Raw genomic sequence first — 24,193 nt, 5'->3', positions numbered from 1 at the left:
ACATATACATGCATTAAGTTGAAGGCCACAGAGGTAATGTTTTAGTGAATTTTGGTTGGGCAACTGAATTTGTAACAGATTATTTATTCATTAATTTTTCTAATACCCACTTTAACCTTTTTGGGGTCACAATGGAGCTTAAACTTATTTAAACAACCAGCAGCTATAAGGCAAGGACCAGTCCTGGATGGGTCTCCGAAAGAAAGTCACAGCACACACACATGCCTTTGGGCAAATTGGAAGATTGTTTTCCTACCTGCATATTTTTATATGAGTGGAAATCAGAACACCTCCCAAAATATACATTTATTTGTATATTGTAGTTTATTAACACTTGTTAGTTGTAAAGGTTTTGTCTTGTAAATAGCTTTTGTCTTAAAGAATAGTTTCTTAATACCTTTTAATCTTCTAACAGGTTCATCTGATGGGCAACTAAGACCATGAATTTGTAAGTCGGAAATTATTGAAAACTGTGATGGACAGACACAGGACTGGCAAATAAGCTGCTGAATGCATATCTTAGTGCAATAATAGTATCGTCAGCTTCTTAAGTGTGCACTGAAGAAATATAATTTTTCATGAAATAAGAAGAAATGGCTGAGGAATTTGATGTACAGGAAAAATATGAGACAGGCATTGCGGTGTGGCACCAAGATGTGGGGTCTTCTCAACCTGACAATGGATTGGAGACGAAGCTGGTCTCATTGTTTGTGGTATTGGTTCTGACAATCTTGTTTGGTTTTATCCCAGTATGCATTTTTCGATTCCCACGTAGGACATCTCTGTCTGCAGGTAAGTCGGATCTGGTCAGCTTTGTATCCCTTTTGTTTTTGTGTCTGCATGGCTTAGTATAACTGCAGTATTTTAATGTTTATAAATGGATTTTGCAGTTGGATACACATCTGCTCCCTGCTAGGGCTTTCTTGAAGGGTTGCCCAATGGGAGACATCATGTAGGGTGATGCTGATTGTTTCATAGTGTATATGATTACATTTTCTTTCTTGCGTATTTACACTTGGTTTTGAAAATCTGCAGTTCGGTGTATTCAGACTTCACCACAGACATTGCCAATTCGGCAGACTAAATTAGATTTTAAACTGCAGTGGTGGAAAGTATAAATAACTTCAAAGGTTTGGAGGAGTTGGGTAACATTTGGTGGCCATTGGGAACATGCATCATCCACTGTAAAATGAATTGTATTGATTTTGTTTTTTAATAAGCAGGCAAGTTGCTTAGTGGTAGCAATTTTTCCAGAACTGGGCATTTTCCAGAAGAAAGTTTGAAAAAATTAACATAGTTTGGAATGTAGCTTGTCTTTGTTCATTACCTTCATTGCTAGACTTCAGAGTTGCAATAATTTTATTTGAGGCTGTCACACTCATTTGAGCACATGCATAATGATCTCTCTTGATCTTTCATGTTCACTTAAAACGATTCTTAAAATATGTTGTCTGTGGATTTTAGCATTCAAATGGTAGTAAAAACAATTAAGTTACTACATTACCCCCCCCCCCCCTTTTTTTTTACAGAAACCGCTGTAAATGTTATCAACGTACGCAAGGGAATCTACTTCATAGTTTGGTCCTGCCCTTAAAAACTTGGAGTAATATTTTAAGCTTTCTGTATTTCCACATGATTTGACAGAAGTAAGCACAGAACTCCATTAGATGGTCCTGCTTAAGTAATTCTTATATTAAGATTCAAAGGATAGCACTTGGTAAATTGTGAAAATGTCATTTATTTGTCTAAAGTGAAGTTCCTGTCTTAATTTGTTGATCCTAGAATGTTAACATGTTTAGAGCGTATTTTCACAGAGGTGTCTGGGAGAAAAGCTCCAAACAGAACATAGAAAACAAATGCTGGGTGGATTAAAAACAAACAACAGTAATAAAAGAACACCTTGTTTAGATAGTCATTAAGGAGGCATAGCATGCAAGTAAAGAATGTAATGCTCGTTTACAGTAAAATGATGATAATACACAGTTAGGAATATGATTTATGGATGGAGCATGCATCTAGGTTCACATTATACCACAACAAAAGATCCACTCATAGTAAAGGTCTTTTTTTTTTTAATTTTTTTTGAAAAAGTCCCTGTAACATGTATATACGTGAGAGGAAGTTTATCCATTGTTTGGCAACATAAAGTTGATAAATAGCAACACTGATTTCTGTTATTTTTTGAGCCAGAGTAACCGTAAGGCAAGCAATGGCTCTAAGACTTGGGACTATGCTGTAAGAATGTGTTTTTCTCAAATACCAGCAAAGAGCATTGATAAGTGAATGATAGATAAGGGTATAGAAGGAGCTTGTAGGAAAATTGTTGGCAAGTGAAGGATAATTGGTTAAATTCTAGCCATTTAAGATTTCACAAGAGCATTTAGTGATGTTTTTGAGAGTGGTGACCAGTATCAGACGTGGTAGCAGTGTTGTAATTTTTTTCCAGTTTGTTAGATATGAGAACTGAAGTTTGGTGAAGACTTGCTTAGAATAAGGAAGTGGATTTGTGTCTTTCGGCTTAGGGGTTGCCACAGCGGAACTCTGGTCTGCTAATGATTGGCAGTAGATTTTTACGTACTGGCTTGCCGGGCCTAACACACAACCTTCAACGAAGGAACGCCCATTCACGCATGTCGCCACACAGAAGACGCTCTAACTGAGAATCAAACGGGCAACGTCTGTGCGGTGACAGTGCTACCGCAGCACCACCACTGCAGTCAAGGAAGTGGATGTATAGTAAGGGTCGATATTCCTTCACTGTGAGGTCAGAAAATCCTTGGTCATATAAATATGACACCATTTTTGGTTTTAGATTTTGTATAGTTTACATGCTTAATGATGAGTTTTAACTGTCGAGAAATAATCCGAAGGGGGCGTGGACAAGATGGTGACCTGGTAGCAGCAATTTCTCACAGCTCTCTAACCTCAATACTATTTCTGACAGGAATTTCAAGTAATAAAGAACAATAAGAGAATATTTTCACTACTACAACCTGCGACAGATGCACTTACATAGCCAAACTGGAAGCAAAGCTCTCTCCACCCAAGATTGTGCTAGACAGTCAAGAGAAGAAGGTTAACACCCGCACTACACCTCAAGCAACACATAGCCCTTCTAAACCCACACCACCAACACCCACACACAGCAACACTAAACCCACATATGTGGAGGCCCTTAACATCAACCTGCCCAAGCAACAAGGACCTCCGAAGCTGAAACGCAAACAAACACCAATCACAACCAAAGTGTCACATAGCTCACAACACCAACACCAGTGTGCCACCCAACAACAGCTCCTAAGGTAAGACAACATACCCAACACTTTAGTCATATGTGACTCTATGGTCAGCGACACTGATGTCCCACTCACCAGGCTGAGCAAGGAGAAAATTACAGTCAGCTGCCTGTCGGGTGCCAGGTTCTGCCACATAATGCATGCACTCAAGTTACTCCACAACAAGTACAAATATGACTCTGTCATTGTCCATGTTGGAGTGAATGACTTGAGACATACCTCCCTGGACTACATGAAAAGAGACATGGAAGAGCTCTCAGTTCATGTGGCCCAGGCAAGTATGACCCTAGCTCTGGGTAGCATCTTGCCTTCGCCCAGAATGATACCACAGTATAAGGACAAAATGACTGACTTCAACAATTGGCTAAGCTTCTGGTGTCATTCAAAGGGGATCCAGTATCTGTCTGCCTGGGATGGCATGATCGACAGATCACGATGCTTTGTCATCGATGGTGTACCTGTCGCCCCTGGGATTCAGGTTGCTGGCTAAGGCTCCTGACACCCCTATAGTGCCTTTTTTTAGGCAAAGTTCAACCACAACCGTAACAGGTATACAAATGCAAAATCTGAAGGTAATCCTACTCAATGCTAGAAGTCTAAACTTCAAAATGCACTCTCTCGAGACACTCCTAAAAATGGAGAACATTGATATCTGTGCAGTAACTGAGACCTGGTTCAAGGCTCCAGAGAGCACCCCTGCAATACCAGGCTACAACTGTTACCACACTTTTCGGCCACCAAACCAGGACTGCAACACTAAAGGTGGAGGAGTGCCCATATTCAACAAGGATATTCACACCACCAGGCTAGTTGCCCAACCCAATGCATCTGAAAATCTGCAGGTGCAACTAACACTAGGTAAGACTGCAATCCAAATTGTAGCCTGCTACAGATCCCCCACCATGCCCCAACATTCTCACTACACCTTTCTAAACATACTGGAAAATATTAAGATACAACCAAACACCCTAATACTGGGTGATGTCAACTACTCTGCCATTAACGAGGAAAACTACTCATGTACCAACACCTTTTCCCATCGGTTCTTGGAATTCATAAATTTCAATGCTCTGGATCAACTAATCCTTAGTCCCACCAGGGGCTCCAATATCCTAGACCTGGTCATAACCAACATGGGAAATCGATGCTCCACACCTGTGGTCACCTCCTCATTGGTCAGGTCTGACCATAAGCTAATCATCCTTGAGATCCACATCCTGCCTCCACCCCCCAGTAAAGAAACCTCCATAAAAAGCTTCTCCAAAGCCAACTTCATGCTACTGAAGTCAGAAGTCACAAACATCATGACACCCATGCAGACGGGAACTAAAAGTTAGACTGCTGAATCCTACACTAAGGCACTGTATGAGCACATCCACTCATGCATGAGTCGTGCCATCCCCAATAGAACCAATACACTCTCCTTCAAAAAAAGGAAGCCAATCTGGTTGTCCCTTGCCATAAACAAACTTTACAACAAAGGGAAGAAACTGTTGCAGAAAAGAGGAAAATCCCAGGATGCAAAAAACTCCCTTACCAGCCTCAGTAAGAAGCTGAGATCCCTCATAAAATCCTCCAAAGCTAGTTACGAAAATAAAATTGCCAAAGATTCGAAAGACAACCACAAGGCATTCTATAGCTATGTCAAGAAGCTAAATGGCAATGCTCAGATCTGCTCTGAGCTACAACAGAATGACATTAAATATCCTGATCCCAAGGATATTGACACTATCCTGGCAGATCGATTCAGTGCCACCTTCACCCCCTAAAGGGCCCATCTCAATATCAATCGATTGCCAAATTCAGGTAATAACGGCCACACAGGTAAAAAAAAACGCACTCTCCAAAGCTAAGAATACAGCGTCCATGGGACCAGATGACATTCCAGGCTGTGTACTACATGAACTACAAAATGAACTGGCACCTCACCTAAGTGTCATGTTTAATCATAGCCTCACCTTTGTGCCCACTGAGTGGTGTACAGCTACAGTTCCACTCCACAAGGGGGGGAAATCCATCTTGGATCCTGGGAACTACCGCCCCATCAGTCTGACGAGCCTGATCTGCAAGGCCATGGAACGTATTATCATGGAACTTATAAACAAAGACATTGGCAACCTTCAAACACTGTACCCCACCCAGTTTGGGTTCGTGAAGGGCCAATCTTGTCTCCTGAGCCTGATTGACTTATTTAAATCAGTCTTCAGAGACGTGGACAAGAGTAAGGTGGTCCACACAGCCTATCTGGACCTTGCCAAGGCCTTCAACACCATCCCCCACTCTGGAATCATAGATAACCGTACTAAGCTGGGCATTAATCCCGACATCACTCGATGGGTTTGCCAACTGGCTTACTTACAGAACCACACTGTAGTCTACTCCAAATCCAACTCCAGACAAGTGACAAGTGGAGTACCTCAGGGTTCAGTTCTGGGACCGCTCTTGTTTGGCATCTACTTCTCTGAAGTACAGGCCAACACTAAGGGACTCTGGCTAACAAAGTTCGCAGATGACTGCAAACTGGGAGCCATTACTGAATCCACAAATGATGTGGATATTCTACAAAAGGGCCTTACAGAAACCGATGCTTGGTGCCAGAGACATGGGCTGAAGCTCTATGCCAAGAAATGTATAGTTATCCCCTTTGGGAAAAAACATGTACCCATGAATTACCACATAGGTGGCAGCACACTAAACACCAAAAGTGTGATAAGAGACTTGGGGACATAGGCGGACAGTGGTCTCTCCTTCGATAACCACATCGCCACAACAGTCAGGAAATCCTTCTATGTGGCACACCTCATCACTAAGGGCTTTTCATCCAGAAAAAAGGAGGTCATTGTCCCACTGTACTCATCCCTCATTAGACCCATTATAGAATACAACACCCCGTTTGGTATGTACCTCTCAAGACATCTGCAACAACTGGAAAGGCAGCAGAAATACCTCACTAAAAGAATCACAGGCCTAAAGCAGATGCCCTATGCTGGCTGTCTAAAAAAAACTCCACCTATACTCTGTCACATATCGTCTACTCAAGAGGCGATCTCTACTTAACATACAAGGCCATGTCAAACCCAGAGCTGTTGGACATGCTACACTTAAAGAAATCCCAATCCCTCAGAGACACACGCTCCAGGGATATAAACCTTGTCATCACAATGAACAAAACATGCTGGTGGAATAGGTTCCTGACCCAGAGACTCCCCAGGCTCTGGAATAGACTGCCCGTACATGTCAAGCAGAATGCCTCTTTGGCCGTCTTCAAAAAGAACCTTGATGATTGGATGGGAGATAAGAAATTCACCCCGGGGATCACGTCAGTCGCCCTGCTAGACAGGGGTCCAGGGAAGTAAATACTGTGGGAAGAAATAGCCAGGGAAATGATGTTCTTCGTCTTCCATTGCTGCAGTCCTGACTATTGGGTATAGTCCGCGTCCCAGTCGGCCCGAATACCAGAGTATAAGGCTGACGTCGGTCATGGCGCCTTAGACTGACGTCAATACGTCAGGGTACTAATGCGCATGACCGACGTCATTTCCTCAGTCTTTTTTGCCGCATGGTCCGATGCAGAAGCAATTTTGCGAGTGCAGGTTGGCGTTCTGAGATTTTCCGAAACCGGAGTTTCAGACCGAAACAGAGTTGGCTAAGTAACCCCATTGGGGAACATTTTGGTTTTTTCTTGCCTCAGTATTTAACCGGATGTCAGAAAAAGTGAATAACTGTATTTCTTGTGGGAAGCAGATACCGCATAGGGATTATCATACATTGTGTATACCTTGTTTAGGGCCTGAGCACGGCGTTGTTGGTTGCCGCTCTTGTGCTAGATTTAACAAGCGCACTATTAAGAGGAGGCTAGATTGTGCTAGGTTAGTGTTTGGGAAGCGTTGCAATTATAATATGCCGTCGGATGCTCCGACGCCCGCTTCATCCAAGACGCGCAAGGACAAAACAGTGAAGCCTAGGGGTGAGGAACCGGCAGTCCCGGACGTCGGTTCTTTAGAAGGCTCAGGGGAGCCAGAGGTTTTGCCAGGAGTCTCTATGGAGTCTCAGGCAGATACTTTACTGTTACAGGATGTGCCCTCTCAGGAGGTAGGCCAGGCTGAGGGGGCTTCTCAGGTAACTGTTCTTCCCTCTCTTCCCAAGGTAGTTAGGGCCTCCATCTGTTGCCAAAGCTTCTTTTAGAGGTAGGCCAAGTTCAGCTTCTGTGGGGGCTTCTCCTAGCATTTCGGGCTCTGTGCCTAAGAAACATATGCTTAAAATGGCAGAAGATTTGATTACTCTGATTAGAGGTTCTATGCCCCCGCCTGATAAGAGGCCTAGGGTGGAACAGGAGTTTGATAGTTTTGAACAGTGTTCACAGGCTTCGGAGTCTTCTGTGGAAGACTTACAAGAGTTTCCTACTTATTCTGATTCTGATGTGGATGATTCCACTCCTACAGCTTCTCCTCCTGAGGATTTTTCATTTTCAGAGACTCTTCACTCCATGAGGGAGCACTTTAAATGGGAAGGCCAGGATTACTCTGATTCCAGGAAAAGGCTTAGGGAATTCTTGTTTTACCCCAGCATAGGCCCTTAGCTATTCCTCCTGTGTTGAATGTGGTGGAGGATGTTTTTGCAGAGGCTTCCCTGAACCCTGACTCCTTGCCTCCTGCTCCTGTTAAGCCTGATAGGTATTATAGGGTGCCTGAAGCTCATAAGTATTTGTTTAAGAGTCCTAGGGCGGACCCAGAAACTGTTTCTCAGGGGCCTAAAGGTGTTAAAGCTTCTGTGGTTAAAAATCCTGTACCCTCTGATAAAGAGGCAAGGGCTTTGGATAGGTGGGGTAAGAAAGTATATACTTCTTCCACTCTAGCCATGAGGGCGTTGAATTGTCAGTTTCATATGCTAAAATATCAGATTTATCTCCTTTCACAATTGAAATCTAAGGTGGATGCTTTGGCGGAAGGTATTGAGTGTAAAGAATTGCTGGATTTGGTTCATGTGTCTGAACAAGTGGGTAAGCATTCTTTGCAGTGTGGTTTTGATGCTGTTCAGGCCTCCTCGAGGGTGGCTGCTACTAGTTCTGTTCTTCGCAGACATGCCTGGTTGAAGGATCAGAATTTAGCTGAGCATGTTAAGACCAGGATTTTGGATGCTCCTTTACAGTCTGATGTGTTGTTTGGACCGCCTGTGGAAGCAGTTTTAAAGAAAATGGAGGACAAGGCTAAGTCTATGCAGACTGTTAAAGATTTTTTGCAGGTGCAGCCTCCGAAGTTTAGTAGAAATTGGCCTGCTAAGGGGTGGACATATCCTGCTTATGGTTCCCAGTCTAGGGGTAGGTCTAGACGTGGTAGGGGCAGGGCTCCCGGTTCGTTTAGGCCTAGATCAGAGAGTTCACCTGCTCAGACTTCTGGTGAGGGCAGGGGTCAGTCCTTTCGTAAGCAGACCCAATGACCTGCCTTTTCAGCTGCCAGTGGATTCTCGTCTGGCAGCTCCTTTGGGAGGAAGACTGTCTCTTTTCAAAGAAAATTGGGATTTAATCACTCAAGACAGATGGGTGCTGGATATCATTCATCACGGTTACAGATTTTATTTCCACACAATGCCCCCTTTCAAAGGCATGCCAGATGTTCCTCCTCCACAAAGAAAAGAGGCTCACAAGCAAGTTTCTCAGTTACTCCAGATAGGGGCCATTCAGCCAGTCCCTGTATCAGAAAGGGGCTTGATTTTATTCTCGCCTGTTCCTAGTACCAAAGAAGGGGAACACGTGGAGACCAATTTTGGATTTATCTATCCTCAACACTTATCTGGACATTCCCAAGTTCAAGATGTTGACGTTACAACAACTGTTACCTCTGCTGGGCAAAGATCACTGGATGGTAACTTTAGATCTCAAGGAAGCTTACCTTCATGTGCCTATAAGGCTAGGTTGCAGAAAGTATCTGCGGTTTCGAACTGGAGATTTTCATTATCAGTTCTCTGCATTGCCCTTTGGCTTATCTACTGTGCCCAGAGTATTCACAAAGGTTCTGGCTCCAGTGATAGCTTACTTCAGGCTTCAAGGCATTCAAATCTATCCTTACTTGGACGACTGCCTGATTCTGGCTCAAGAAAAGGAAGACCTTCTACAGCATCTGGAATATGTCATAGCAGTGCTAAGATGCCTGGGGTATTCTGTGAACGAAATAAAGTCCAGTCTAGTACCCTCTCAAGACATGTGCTTTCTGGGTGTGAGACTGAATACAGCAGCCCAGATGGCCTTTTTAACCCCGGACAAACAAAAGAGTCTGTCACTTTACTTCCATCAACTATCTCATCAGTCCGTGCTGACTGCAAGGACAGTCCTTCAAGCATTAGGGTTCATGGCATCTTGTATTCTGGTGCTTCCCAATGCCAAACTGCATATGAGGAAGCTGCAATGGTATCTCAAAATGTATGGACACAGCACTGCCAGGATTTGGACACTGTCATTCAAATAATACCTTGCCTTCAAAAGGAATTCTTGTGGTGGGCTCAGGAATGTCACCTAAACAAGGGACTCTCTGTGACCCGGCCAGAGGCGAGTCAGATTTTAACGACAGATGCCTCGGACACTGCTTGGGGAGCTCATCTAAATGGAAAGTGGATACAAGACAAGTGGCCTGCCAGACTACAGCATCTACATATCAACATGAAGGAGATGTTAGCAGTCCAGTTTGCATTGATGGCTTTCAAGGAGTTATTTCTTCCAGGGCAGGTGTTGATTCTAACAGACAACACAACTGTCATGTGGTACATCAACAAGCAAGGGGGAACACATTCTTATCCTCTATGCAGGCAAGCAATGATTTTATGGGAGACTGCGTTAAGCCTGCAACTAACTCTTCAGGCAAGGTTTCTGCCAGGAGCACAGAACTCCCTAGCAGATGTGTTAAGCAGACAAATCATGGATCCCCACGAGTGGAAACTGGATCTTCATGTATTTCAGAAATTGACAGTGTCATGGGGAACTCCAGACATAGATCTGTTCGCTTCTCCACTAAACCACCAGCTGCCAAAGTATTGCACAAAGGGGTTTCATCACACAGCTTGGAAAGTGGATGCTCTGTCTTTCAGTTGGAAAAACCTTCATGTCTATGCCTTTCCACCTCTGCCTCTTCTTCCAAAGGTATTATTAAAGGTCAGACAAGACAGGCCAAGGATGATTTTGATAGCTCCAGATTGGCCTCGGCAACACTGGTATCCACTACTACGGAGTCTGGTAAGGAAGCCTCCATGGCCTTTACCTCTGATTCCTCATCTGTTATCTCAGAAGGATGGTCATCTGCTCAATGTCAAGCTTCACTCTCTTCATCTAACAGCCTGGCATATTCTCTCTTGAAGCACAGCAGGTCTCAACTTCCTCAGCAAGTTTTAAATGTGATTATGGAAGCTAGAAGACCTAGTACAAGGAAGGTGTACGCAGACAAATGGAAGAGATTTTTATTTTGGAGTACAGCAAAGAATTTGGAGATTTCTGAGCCTAATTTGAGTGTGGCTCTTCAATATCTTACTGAGTTATTGGACAAAGGTTTGTCCTTCTCTTCCATTAAAATTCATGCTGCAGCAATTTCAGCTCATTATGATTGTGACCCACCTTTGTTTTCATCCTTAGTTCCAGCAGTTTCTTAGAGGGGCAAAGAATATAAGACCCCCACGTAGAGCTCCTACTCCTGCTTGGGATCTCAATTTTGTGTTGGAAAAACTTACTCTACAACCTTTTGAGCCTGCGGCTACTGCTGAGTTGAAATACTTGTCATGGAAGACTGCTTTTCTGTTGGCCATTACTTCTGCAAGAAGGGTGTCTGAGTTGCAGGCCCTTATGGCAGTAGAGCCTTTTTGATTTTCCATAAGGATAGGGTATCATTACGTACTAATCCTTCCTTTATGCCTAAGGTGGTTTCTAGTGTGGCTTTAAACCAAACTATTCATTTGCCTACTTTTTATGCAGATCCCCAAAATAAAGGGGAAAAGATTTTGCACACTTTAGATGTACACAGGCAATTGAGATATTATTTAAGCAGGACTAAGGATTTTAGGCAGTCTCAGCAGTTGTTTGTTTCTTTTGCCTTGAGTTCACAGGGCAAGCCTGTGTCAAAACAAACTATTTATAGGTGGATTGGCTTTTGCATTGCATTTTGTTATTCCCATCATGGCAAGGAGATTCCAGCTGGGATTAGGCCTCATTCCACTAGGGCTACTGCCACTTCTACAGCATTTCTAAGGGGGTGGCAACTAAGGATATTTTGGAAGCAGCTACTTGGAGTTCAGTGCATACTTTCTCTAAGCATTATCATCTTCCTATCTACTCTAAGTCTAGGGCTGGTTTTGCCACTGCTGTTTTGCAAGGCATGTTATCAGCTCCTACTTCCTTATAATTTGCCAGCCTCCCTTTCCTCTGCTTTGGGATTCTACCCAATAGTCAGGACTGCAGCAATGGAAGACGAAGAACATAGTACAGTTTTGTACCTACCATAAATGTAGATGTTCGAGGATTCCATTGCTGCAGTCCAATTTACCCTCCCTCCTTCCCTCTGTGTTTAGGGGTGGTTGTGTAGGTGAGTTTACATGCTTATATTTTTGTATATATTGTTGTATATATTGTACATGTTTTTGGTGCAGGTTTTTGGGACTTGTCTTTTTGGGTCTTCTGACATCTGGGGCAAGAAAAGACTGAGGAAATGACGTCGGTCATGCGCATTAGTACCCTGACGTATTGACGTCAGTCTAAGGCGCCATGACCGATGTCAGCCTTATACTCTGGTATTCGGGCCGACTGGGACGCGGACTATACCCAATAGTCAGGACTGCAGCAATGGAATCCTCGAACATCTACATTTATGGTAGGTACAAAACTGTACTTTATGTCTATCCTTGTATAGGCCCTAGGGCCGATAGCCTAGTACCAACCGATGAAACTATGAACTCTTTGCAGATGACATACTTTTAACCCTTTCAGACGTTAACAAATTTTTGCAGGCTTTATTTAGTGACATAAATAATTTTCAAAGTGTCTCAGGTTTACAGTTTAATGGAAACAAAAATTATGCCATGTAATACTAAAAAGACACATATAAACAAAAAATATTCCAAATACATAGCACTAGATAACAAAAATACCATACTTGGGCATAGATCTACTTGAAGACTTAAATGATTCACTTATATCCAATTATAAAATGACACTGGACAAGATAGAACATATAATATCTAAATGGAACAAATATATGTTTACAATGGGAGACGGACTGTATCTTATTAAATCAATCCTCTTTCCCAAGATATTACATCTAATACAAAGTTTTTCACTGCCACCTCCCAAGTATATTATTCAGAGGGATTCACTTTAGAAGCTCGAAATACTGAAATATCGAAATTCAGTATTTCGAGCCCATAAAGTGGAATCCTGACGAGCGAAACCTCAGAAGTGCGAAATTCAAAACCTCGAATACCGGAGGTTTGGAATTTCACGCTTCTGAGGTTTCACTGTGGTTATGGATGCAGGTAAGTGTGTATGTTTTATGGGTTTTGGGTAGGGGCTGTGGTGTGTGTTTTGTTGCTGTAATGTGTGTGTGCGAGGAGAATGTAGCTTGTGTGGTGGTGTTTTGTGTGTGTTTTTATATAGTGTGACCACGCAGTTAGAATATTTAAATAGGGGGTGTGTGGGAGGCGCAGGGGGGCTTGCCCCACTGCTTTTATGCAGTAGAGAGCTTGTGTTTGTGTGGGGAGGGAGGTGTGTGTGTGTTTGGAGTAGAAGCGCAAAATTCAAAATCTCCGGTGTGCAAGATTTTGAATTTCACGCTTCTGAGTTTTCATTCTTGTAAGATTTTGACTTTATAGCCTCGAAATACTGAATTTCAACATTTCAGTATTTTGAGGATATAAAGTGAATCCCATTCAGAGATATAACAAAGTAATAAACATTTTATGGTTCCCAAACAAACCCCAAATTGCTTTAAACAAACATTTACCAAATTGGGAAGATAGGGGAATTAATTTACCAGATGTTAAGACATACATTTTATCATCTGTTGTCAAAAATTTAACTTTATGGTTAAATGCTTACCGCAAACCCATTTGGAACTGTTTGATCATTTGTTAATATTTTCCCTTGTTCTAATAGTTAACAAATATAATATAAATAATGATTCATGGTTGCTACTGCAAAATCTAAGATAATACCTTATAAGTAGAATAGAACAAATGCAAGTAACAGTCAGGCGTACTATTGCAAAATTCATTGAATATTTTATTATAATCACAAATCAGCCTTATCAAGGCAGTTACCTGTCCAGTATCTACAAAACTGTTAAAAAACAGAAGTCTACCTTGTAGACACTTACTTGGATTATTACACACAGATAAATAACCACCCTCCTAGTGAAGAAGAAAAAAAGATTATTTTAAAATCCTCTAAGCAGTCAACATTGTCAATATACTGGCAATTGTTCGCTTGGAGATATTTACACGGGAGTTTTTATGCACCACATAAATTAACCAAAATACTTGCTACTGAGGAACAATGCTGGAGTTGTCAAATTAAAACAAGAGCTGACTGGCAACATGTATTCTATGAATGTAAATGTCTCACTTTGTACTGGAATAATATCAATTATTTTTTCCAGATTGTCTTTAATGATAATTACCAGTTAGCAAAGTCATGATTTTATTCAGTTCTCCCATCTCAAATTGTGTGCCAAAAAAGATTTCAACATCCTATGGACCTTTGATGGCAGTAGCATGCAAAGTCATTACCATTCACTGGAAAAGTGCGACTTTTCCCACATTCAAAGAATTAAAAAATTTATCTTTAACAGTTGGACATATGGAAATATCTGCACTAAAGAACAGAACTACCAAACCTATATCACTTTATAACTCTTGGTTGAAAATACTGGAAATATTTGAGAAAATGGACAAAAATATATGAACTAATATATTCTTCATAATATGCTTTGAATATATGTATTGCTTTTTTCTGTATAGACACCATTGTATATAGTTATATAATGTTCTGACGTTTATAGGTTTTATAAATGTATATATGTTATTTTTCTTTCTCTCTCTGCAATTTCATGTAATGTTTGACAAAATATTATATTTTAAAATAAAATAAAAAAAAATTAAATGGAAGAAATAATCCTAAAAACTTGATGGAATCATCTTATGTGATAGAATTTTAAAGGGACTTAATGATTAGATCATTGGAGGTTGTTTAGATTATTTGGGGTTTCCTTTATGGACCGTCATACATACATAGAAGTGAAAAAAAACTATTTTAATTTTACTCATATTGAGTTGAAAGCTTTCAGCCATACTTTGGCACTGAAGTTGTAGAAAGAAATTTAGCTAAGTGTCCTTTGTGTTTTGCAGCAGCATGGCACTTCGGTTGTGCAGTAACATGTCATAGGTATCAAAATGATATAGCAGTTAGCAGTGCTACCCTCACAGCTCTTGGTTTTCCACTTCATTATTCATCTGGGATACCTCCTGTGTCCCTCACACCTCTGTCTGTGCAGGTTTTTGTATGGTATTTTGGTGTCTTTCCTTGCCCAAAGATCTGTTGCAGGTGAATTAATGATCCTCTAAATTGCCTTTAGGTGTGTGCCATATGAGAGAGTGTGAGAGTGCGCGTGCGCACGTGTGTGTGTGTGTGTGTGTGTGTGTGTGTGTGTGTGTGTGTGTGTGTGTGTGTGTGTGTGTATATGTCTGTGCGTGTGTATAATGGTGGTGTAATGATGAATGTTGTTAGTGCACATGCTCCACAAGTTGGGTGTGCGATGGATGAGAAAGAAAAAATTTGGAGTGAGTTGGATGAAGTGGTGATGACTGTGTACCCAAGGGTGAGAGACTGATGACTGGAGCAGATTTCAGTGGGCATGTTGGTGAAGGGAACAGAGGGGATGAGGAAGTGATGGGTAGGTATGGTGTTAAGCAAAGGAATGCAGAAGGTCAGATGGTAGTGGATTTTGCGAAAAGGATGGACATGGCTGTGATGAATATGTATTTTAACAACAGGGAGGAGCATAGGGTGACATACAAGATTGGAGGAAGATGCACACAGGTGGATTATATATTGTGTAGAAGAGCCAGTCTGAAGGAGATTGGAGACTGTAAAGTGGTGGTAGGGGAAAGTGTAGTTAGACAGCATAGGATGGTGGTTTGTAGGATGACATTGGTGATCAAGAAGAGGCGGATGAGTGTGAGGGCAGCACCAAGGATCAGATAGTGGAAACTGAAAAAGGGTAATTGTGAGGTGATGTTCAGGGAAGAGTTAAGACAGGCACTGGGTGGCAGTGAAGAGTTACTGAATAGTTGAGTAACTACAGCAGAGCTAGTAAGAGAGATGCCTAGAAAAGTGCTTGGTGTGACATCTGGAAAGAGGAAGGAGGACATGGAGACCTGGTGGTGGAATGAAGAAGTACAGGAGAGTATACAGAGAAAGAGGCTGGTGAAGAAGAAGTGGGATTGTCAGAGAGATGAAGAAAGTAGACGAGTATAAGGAGATGAGGTGCATGGCAAAGAGAGAGGTGGTGAAGGCTAAGGATAAGGCGTATGAAGAGTTGTATAAAAGGTTGGACACTAAGGAGGGAGAAAAGGACCTGTACCAATTGGCTAGACAGAGGGACCGAGCTAGTAAAGATGTGCAGCAGGTAAGGGTGATAAAGGATAATGAGGGAAACGTACTCACAAGTGTGGAGAGTGTGTTGAGCAGCTGGAAAGAGTACTTTGAGGGGCTGATGAATGAAAAGAATGAGAGGGAGAGAAGGTTGATGTGCAGATAGTGAATCGTGAAGTGCAGTGGATTAGCAAGGAGGAAGTAAGGATAGCTATGAAGAAGATGAAGAACGGAAAGGCTGTTGGTCCAGATGACATACCTGTGGAAGCATGGAGGTGTTTAGGTAAAATGGCAGTGGAGTTTTTAACTAGATTGTTTAATGAAATCTTGGAAAGTGAGAGGATGCCTGAGGAATGGAGAAAGTGTTTTGGTACCGATTTTTAAGAATAAGGGTGATATGCAGAGCTGTAGTAACTACAGAGGGATTAAACTAATCAGTCATAGCATGAAGTTATCGGAAAGAGTAGTGGAAGCTGGGTTAAGAAGGGAGGTGATGATTAGTGATCAGCAGTATGGTTTCGTGCCAGGAAAGAGCACTGCAGATGTGATGTTTGCTCTTTATATTTTGAATACTGTGGTTTGTTTTATTTACCTTGTGTTTTACTTGCATTCTGCTTTAACAGCATATTAAAACTTCAAAAGAGACCACAGCTCTGTCTCTTCTGAGTCAGGCAGAATTTTTTTCCTGCCTTTCCACCCAATTACAGTTGTCTTGTTAAATACCATTGTCTTTCTAGTTGCCTGCCTCTTATGTTAATCTGACCATATATCTCATTTCCTCTCTACTTTCACTGGCTTGTGTGAGTAATCACAAAATCATATTTTTTGAAATCCCTCCCCTTCAACTATTTAAATGTATTGGCCATCCTACTGTATTCCATAGTACCAGAATACAAAAGTGACCACCCCTTTCAATCCATCTTGCTGTTTTAAAAATAGTAACTCTCCACTAAACCTTAACTTTTTAAACGGGTAAAACTTAAGTTACCTACTTTCACATCTAACTTCTCCTGTGCACACTGCAGTGTGCATTTTTTTTTCATCTTACCTTTAAGCATCCCTGTGACTAGTATTTGCTCTAATACCTGCTGGAAAGCACAAGTAAGCCTTAAACTGATACAAGGACTCAACTCTCCTTGTTAATAAGGAGAATTTAATAGTAGGCACTAAACAGCATATAATTGCAAAGTACCTTGCTAAGGTAAGGGAAAACAGCTCCTGTAATTTACAAAAAAAAAAAAAAGCACCAAACCAGGCATGTCCAAGGGTCAGCTTCCGGTGATTTCTCCTGTCCACCTGGTGAATCTGGGCATACTGGGACAATGCAGCAATTGCCTCATGTACACAGACAACCCTCTCCTCCTACCACCCAACACTACAACCTGTGAGAGATGCACTTACATAGCCAAAATGGAAGCAAAGCTCTCTCCACCCAAGATTGTGCTAGACAGTCAAGAGGAGAAGGTTAACGCCCACACTACACCTCAAGCAACACATAGCCCTTCTAAACCCACACCACCAACACCCACATATAGCAACACTACATTCACATATGCACCACATATGCAGAGGCCCTTAACTGTAACCTGGCCACGCAACAAGAACCTCTGAAGCTAAAATGCAAACAAACACCAATCACAACCAAAGTGTCACATAGTTCACAACACCAGTGTGCCACCCAGCAACAACCCCTAAGGCAAGACAACGTACCTAACACTTTAGTCATAGGTGACTCTATAGTCCGGCACACTGATGTCCCACTCACCAGGTTGAACAAGGAGAAAATTACAGTCAGCTGCCTGTCGGGTGCCATGATCCACCACATAACGCATGCACTCAAGTCACTCCACAACAAGTCATTGTCCATGTTGGAATGAATGACTTGAGACGTACCTCCCTGGACTACATGAAAAGAGACCTGGAAGAGCTCTCGGATCATGTGGCCAAGGCAGGTATGACCCTAGCCCTGAGTAGCATCCTGCCTTCGCCCAGAATGATACCACAATATAAGGACAAAATGATTGACTTCAACAATTGGCTAAGCTTCTGGTGTCATTCAAAGGGGATCCCAGTATCTGTCTGCCTGGGATGACATGATCGACAGACCACGATGCTTTGCCAGAGATGGTCTGCAACTGTCATCCCTGGGATTCAGGTTACTGGCTAAGGCTCTTGCCTCCCTTATAATGCCTTTTTTATGCAAAGTTCAAAGGACAAAACCACCACCATAACAGGTACAAGCATGCAAAATCTGAAGGTAATGCTACTCCGTGCTAGAAGTCTAAACCTCAAAATGTACTCTCTCGAGGCACTCCTAAAAATGGAGAACATCGATATCTGTGCAGTAACTGAGACCTGGTTCAAGGCTTCAGAGAGCACCCCTGCATTACCAGGCTACAATTCATACTACACCTTTCGGCCACCAAACCAGGAGAGAAACACTAAAGGTGGAGGAGTGTCAGTATTCACCAAGGATACTCACACCACCAAGCTAATTGCCCGACACAATGCGTCTGAAATTCTCCAGGTGTAACTAACACTAGGTAAGACTGCAATCCAAATTGTAGCTTGCTACAGATCCCCCACCATACCTCAAGATTCTCACTACACCTTTCTAAACATATATATATATATTAACCAACAAAGTAGCACTGAGTAAAGAGCCTTCCACCGATATACAAAATCCAATAGTCCAAGAACAGAAGAGGCTCAACACGACCAATAAAGAATAAATAAAATACTTTAATACTGCAGCAAGTAAGCGCTTTCACGTTTCAAGAAAGCTTCATCAGACTTGAATAACTGCCATGAAATCAAACCATTTAAATACTATTCAAAAAATGCAATCAACCAATCAAAAACATAAATCAATTAATGTTGTCTTAATTACTCATTAAAAAGCACTTTATAATACATCCCTATGAAGTTAATACAACACATATAAATATATCATAAAATACATTCTAAAATATTTCAAATCACACATGCATCTTCTATATTGAATTGAAACTTAATGTACATATGAACGTGCTGCCAAAAAAGGCTCAAGTGTCACACGTTCATTCAAACCATGCCCTTTATGTCCTTGTAACCTTAAAATCCATTTGTTTTCCCTTTCTTCAGTATAACTTCTAATGCTACCTAGCCTATTGGATTTTCTTATTAATTCTAACACTGTAAAACTAAATTTGTGTGATGTACTTTGTTGTAAAATATGATTAGCTAGGGCATTAGATTCATTTTCTTTATGTATTGCGTATACATGCTCTCTAATATGTTCTCTCAAACTTCTGTTTGTCATGCCCACATAAAAGCATGAACAAGTCCGACACACAGCAATGTATATGATGTCTCTAGACTTACAATCAGCATAAAAATTCATATGATAAGTCTTACCGGTGTCTGGATGTGTAAAGTTATTACTACCAGATATAAAAGTACATTGGTTACAACTCCTACAAGGAAAAGTTCCTATTCTTGTTGAATTAACAGGTCTGAGGCCCTCACTCTCATAACATAACAATCTTTTAAGCGACTTCATATTTTTATATGCGAAACTGGGTCTGTCACCTACTATCTCTGTTATCTTATCATCTGTTTTTAAGATTTTTCAATTTCTCCTAAATACGTCTTTTATTTTCATATCTAAATTACAATAGGGAATAGTCAATCTCTTATAACTTTTGTGTGTAGTTGTTGTTTCTCAAGCCTTGATCTCTTTTCTGTCTGTAAAAATATGGTTTCCCTCTACTATTCCTATTTGATTCAACAGATACTAGAGCTTCTTTCACCTCAGGTGTTACATTACCTCTTGTTTTAAAATTTTCCATTAATACTTGTTGTGTGTCATTAAATATTTCCTCATCCGTGGTAAGTCGGGAAACTCTCCTACCCTGTCCTGTGACTATATTAGAAAAAACATGCTTTGGGTGCATACTGGTGCGGTGTAGGATGTTATTCTTCCAGCATGACTTCCTATACATCTCCGAATGTACATCACCTTCACTTTTCCATATTTGTACATCCAAGAACTCCATGTTAGATATGGAGCTTTTACATTCAAAACTTAAAAATGTCGTTGTTCCATTTATATAATGGACAAATTCAATTCTCTCTCAGTACCTGCCCAAATCAAAAAGACATCATCTACAAAACGTTTGTAGTATCTTATATTCCTATAACAATGTTCATTCCTTAATATATATGTGTTCTCCCAATAAGCCAACACTGTTGGCATAGGAATTTGCGTAAGGGGTGCCCATGGCAACCCCTTTCGTTTGTAGATAGTATTTTCCTTTTACACAAATGCATCATTATTTAATATTAAATCCAAAAGTGCTAAAATCCTAAAAATCAAATTCCTAGGTACTTCTTTCTTTATCAAAAACAACCTTAAATATTCCATTCCGATGTCATTAGGAATAGATGTAAATAAAGAGACCACATCTAGGGTTACAAATAACTCTTTTCCCCATGTCATTTCTAGTCTCTAAGTTAGCTAAATAATCACCATAGCTTTCAAGAAAATCTTTTGTGTCTCTTAATATTGTGTTCCTGTCATTTACAATGGGTCTCAATTGTTGTTCAACATAAATAGAGGCTGGTTCTAATATTCAACCCCTGCCTGAGACTATGGGTCTCATGGGGGGGTTAACCAGAGCTTTATGTATTTTTGGTAACCCCCGGAATATGGGTATGGTAGGTTGTTCTATTAATAAAAACTTATATAAATCCCCATCAATTGTACCACAAAGCAGCATATCATACAATTCAGCATGTACATTCCTTATTAATTCATTCAAAGTCAAAGCATTCAAAGCACCATAAGTTTCAGCATCACTTAACATCAAATTCATACTTTTATCATATATTAGTGCATCCGGTATAACAATTGCACCCCCTTTATCCGCGTGTCTAATAACTATTTCTGAATTGTTCTGTGATTCCTTTATACTAAGAAACTCCTCATAACTTAAGTTATAAAACTGTGATTTATTACCACTTTTATATAGTTCAAACAAATCTTTTTCACATGCCTTCTCAAAGGCTTCTAAAATGGGATGACTTATGGGCATGAAGGTTGAAGGTTTCCCAAAAGCATTCCTTTTTCCTTCTGCAGTATTACCAAACATTAAACTGAGACCAATTTGTCTTATAAACATTTTTAAATCAACTACAACGTCTGTCACATCAGCAGTCTTAGATGGAATAAAAGATAGGCCACGGTTTAACAGTGACCTTTCTTGTTTAGTTAATATATAATTAGAAATCTTTATTAAGTCTTCATTGTAGATTTCAGTACCTTTTTCTGAAACTCGTACTTCTCTTCGGTCATCTTCCGCTTCCTTGTCGCACCTTGTGGAACGTAGAGTGGTGCAGGAGGATGCTGATACACATGTGGAGGCTGGTAATGGCGTCCCAATTCATACGCACGCTACAATATCTGCCACAGCAGAAGCACAAAAGTATCAGTGGCCACACATCTAAGGATTTAGGAGCTAGGAGTAAGTTGACGGGTTCTGAAGTCAACTTAGCTGCTGGGAATGGTTCTTTTTCTTTTCCGCTACCTATACGGAAACCATCGCAAATGAATTGGTCTCCACAAGGTGCGACAAGGAAGCGGAAGATGACCGAAGAGAAGTACGAGTTTCAGAAAAAGGTACTGAAATCTACAATGAAGACTTTAAATATTTCTAATTATATATTGACTAAACAAGAAAGGTCACTGTTAAACCATGACCTATCTTTTATTCCATCTAAGACTGCTGATGTGACAGACGTTGTAGTTGATTTAAAAATGTTTATAAGACAAATTGGTCTCAGTTTAATGTTTGGTAATACTGCAGAAGGAAAAAGAAATGCTTTTGGGAAACCTTCAACCTTCATGCCCATAAGTCATCCCATTTTAGAAGCCTTTGAGAAGGCATGTGAAAAAGATTTGTTTGAGCTATATAAAAGTGGTAATAAACCACAGTTTTATAACTTAAGTTATGAGGAGTTTCTTAGTATAAAGGAATTACAGAAAAAATCAGAAATAGTTATCAGACAAGCGGATAAAGGGGGTGCAATTGTTATACTGGATGCACTAATATATGATAAAAGTATGAATTTGATGTTAAGTGATGCTGAAACTTATGGTGCTTTGAATGCTTTGACTTTGAATGAATTAATAAGGAATGTACATGCTGAATTGTATGATATGCTGCTTTGTGGTACAATCGATGGGGATTTATATAAGTTTTTATTAATAGAACAACCTACCATACCCATATTCGGGGGGTTACCAAAAATACATAAAGCTCTGGTTAACCCCCCCATGAGACCCATAGTCTCAGGCAGGGGTTGGATATTAGAACCAGCCTCTATTTATGTTGAACAACAATTGAGACCCATTGTAAATGACACGAACACAATATTAAGAGACACAAAAGATTTTCTTGAAAGCTATGGTGATTATTTAGCTAACTTAGAGACTAGAAATGACATGGGGAAAGAGTTATTTGTAACCCTAGATGTGGTTTCTTTATTTACATTGTCGAAAGATTTTACTCTTCTAACATATTCTGGAAGAATCACACCAAGTTCTTGTAAGCAAGTAAAACAGCTTTATTTTACATGCATGGAGACCTGCTACATGATAGTAGTATGCCAGCAGTCTGGCTACTTGTACTTTGAGTTCTGCTTTTATAGACCCTTCTGCACGTACACACACATAGCACACAGAACATTCTTCAGAAAGTGATAGTTTGATTACTTGTTTTTACCAGCTAGTACCACAGTTATTCTTGCAACATTAACTTTCTTATCAGCAGTTTAAGATTAACTTCTGCATTCCTCAGTGATCAACATTTTCCAGAACATTTCAGTTTGCACGCAGTGAACATTTTTCTGCTTAACCCTTTATATACAGAATACAAAATATGTTGAACTTCAGTATTTTTCCACATTTCCCCCTTACAACATTTTGTATACTGTTTATTTTACACAATCCCAGATGCGTTTTATACCTTCTCATAATCAGAAAAATATGCTTTTGTAGCATTGGCAGAGATAACCTTCGATATTATCATTTTGATACATGGTATGCAACAGCAGCCAAGCAGCAAAAATATGACTGCACCAACACATACAGCAATTAAGATATTCATTAACACAGAACCCCAGTTTCCAAACAGGTTTTGGAAAAAGTCAGTCGAGGGGTTTGGACCAGGTTTAGTCAGTTCAGAAACTTGTTGAATTATTTCAAGATGGCTCTGAATTTCATGCTCGTTATCAGGAATGAACGAGCAGCACTCCTCGTGTATGAGAGCGCAAGTACCTCCCTTCGCTGCTAGGGTGAAATCGAGCGCCATACGGTTCTGCAACACTACTGTTCTCATCGCCGTTAATTCGTCCGTCACCAATTCTAGCGCTTAAAATGTCGCATTACTCAGAGTCTGTAACAGTTTTGACAGTTTTCTCAGTTCCCAGATGGATTTTACTGTCCCATACGCTGGCAAAGTACCAGCCCAAGCAATTACATCATCACCTAGGTCCATATGTGAGAGTCCTTTGCTGCTGACGTGTGCCAAGTCATGGTGATAAATCCATGACGCATCAATGTTACCTACGGGATTAATAGGTTTATTAAGAGAACGTGCATTTCGTATTTTACCTTGAGGTAATACATTCACATGTCTGATAGCTGGTATCAGATATCCCAAAAAACAACTTCCTGACCAGCCATATGGTAACCATTTATATGCTTTCCTACCACAAATAAAATAACAATCATTCGTTTTGAGGGTAATATTGGTTGGAGATTCATAACTCCCATTTGGCTTTAGCCCCTTAAATAACAGGCCATATACATACAGCATTTTTTCAACAAAACTAGTATCATTTACATTGATGTCTTTTTTTATAGCTCCAAACTTGGTCTCACACTGCCCTTCTAAGGTACAATTATGAACTATTGTCAAATTACATTGGCTCAGCCCCACCTTAACTTTTCCAATCTTTTGAAAACACACTGTTCCGTTTTGGCGCCCCAGAAGAGGCAGCGCCACCTTGTCTCTCAGTGATACTTCTGTGGTTTCAAACAACAAATTATTCCAAGTATCATTTGTTCCCAGAGGGGCTGTCCCTAACATTAAGCCACTATGTACACTAGGTATTGCAGTACATACCCAACAATTTGAGACATTCATTGAGGATGCATATGCATATTTAATCGCTTGATATGTATTAAAGTTTGGATGCCAGTTGGTGTGTTTGTCTCTTTATGAATGGCTAGCTT

At 40.6% G+C, this 24,193-nt stretch overlaps 1 protein-coding gene across 1 annotated transcript in view; it reads left to right on the top strand.

Moving 5' to 3' along the window:
• SLC39A1 (solute carrier family 39 member 1) overlaps nt 1-24,193 on the top strand; it is a 373,077-nt gene that overhangs the window by 90,540 nt on the left and 258,344 nt on the right. The window contains exon 2 of the mRNA XM_044079733.1: nt 416-792. Coding sequence (XP_043935668.1) covers nt 594-792 — 199 coding nt within the window. The 5' untranslated portion in view covers nt 416-593. The remainder of the gene's footprint in view (nt 1-415; nt 793-24,193) is intronic.

Source organism: Protopterus annectens, chromosome 8.part0, assembly GCF_019279795.1.
Source record: "Protopterus annectens isolate FY-2018-M chromosome 8.part0, PAN1.0, whole genome shotgun sequence".
In the NCBI taxonomy this organism is placed as follows: domain Eukaryota; kingdom Metazoa; phylum Chordata; order Ceratodontiformes; family Protopteridae; genus Protopterus; species Protopterus annectens.
This window is presented reverse-complemented; position numbering and strand designations above follow the sequence as displayed.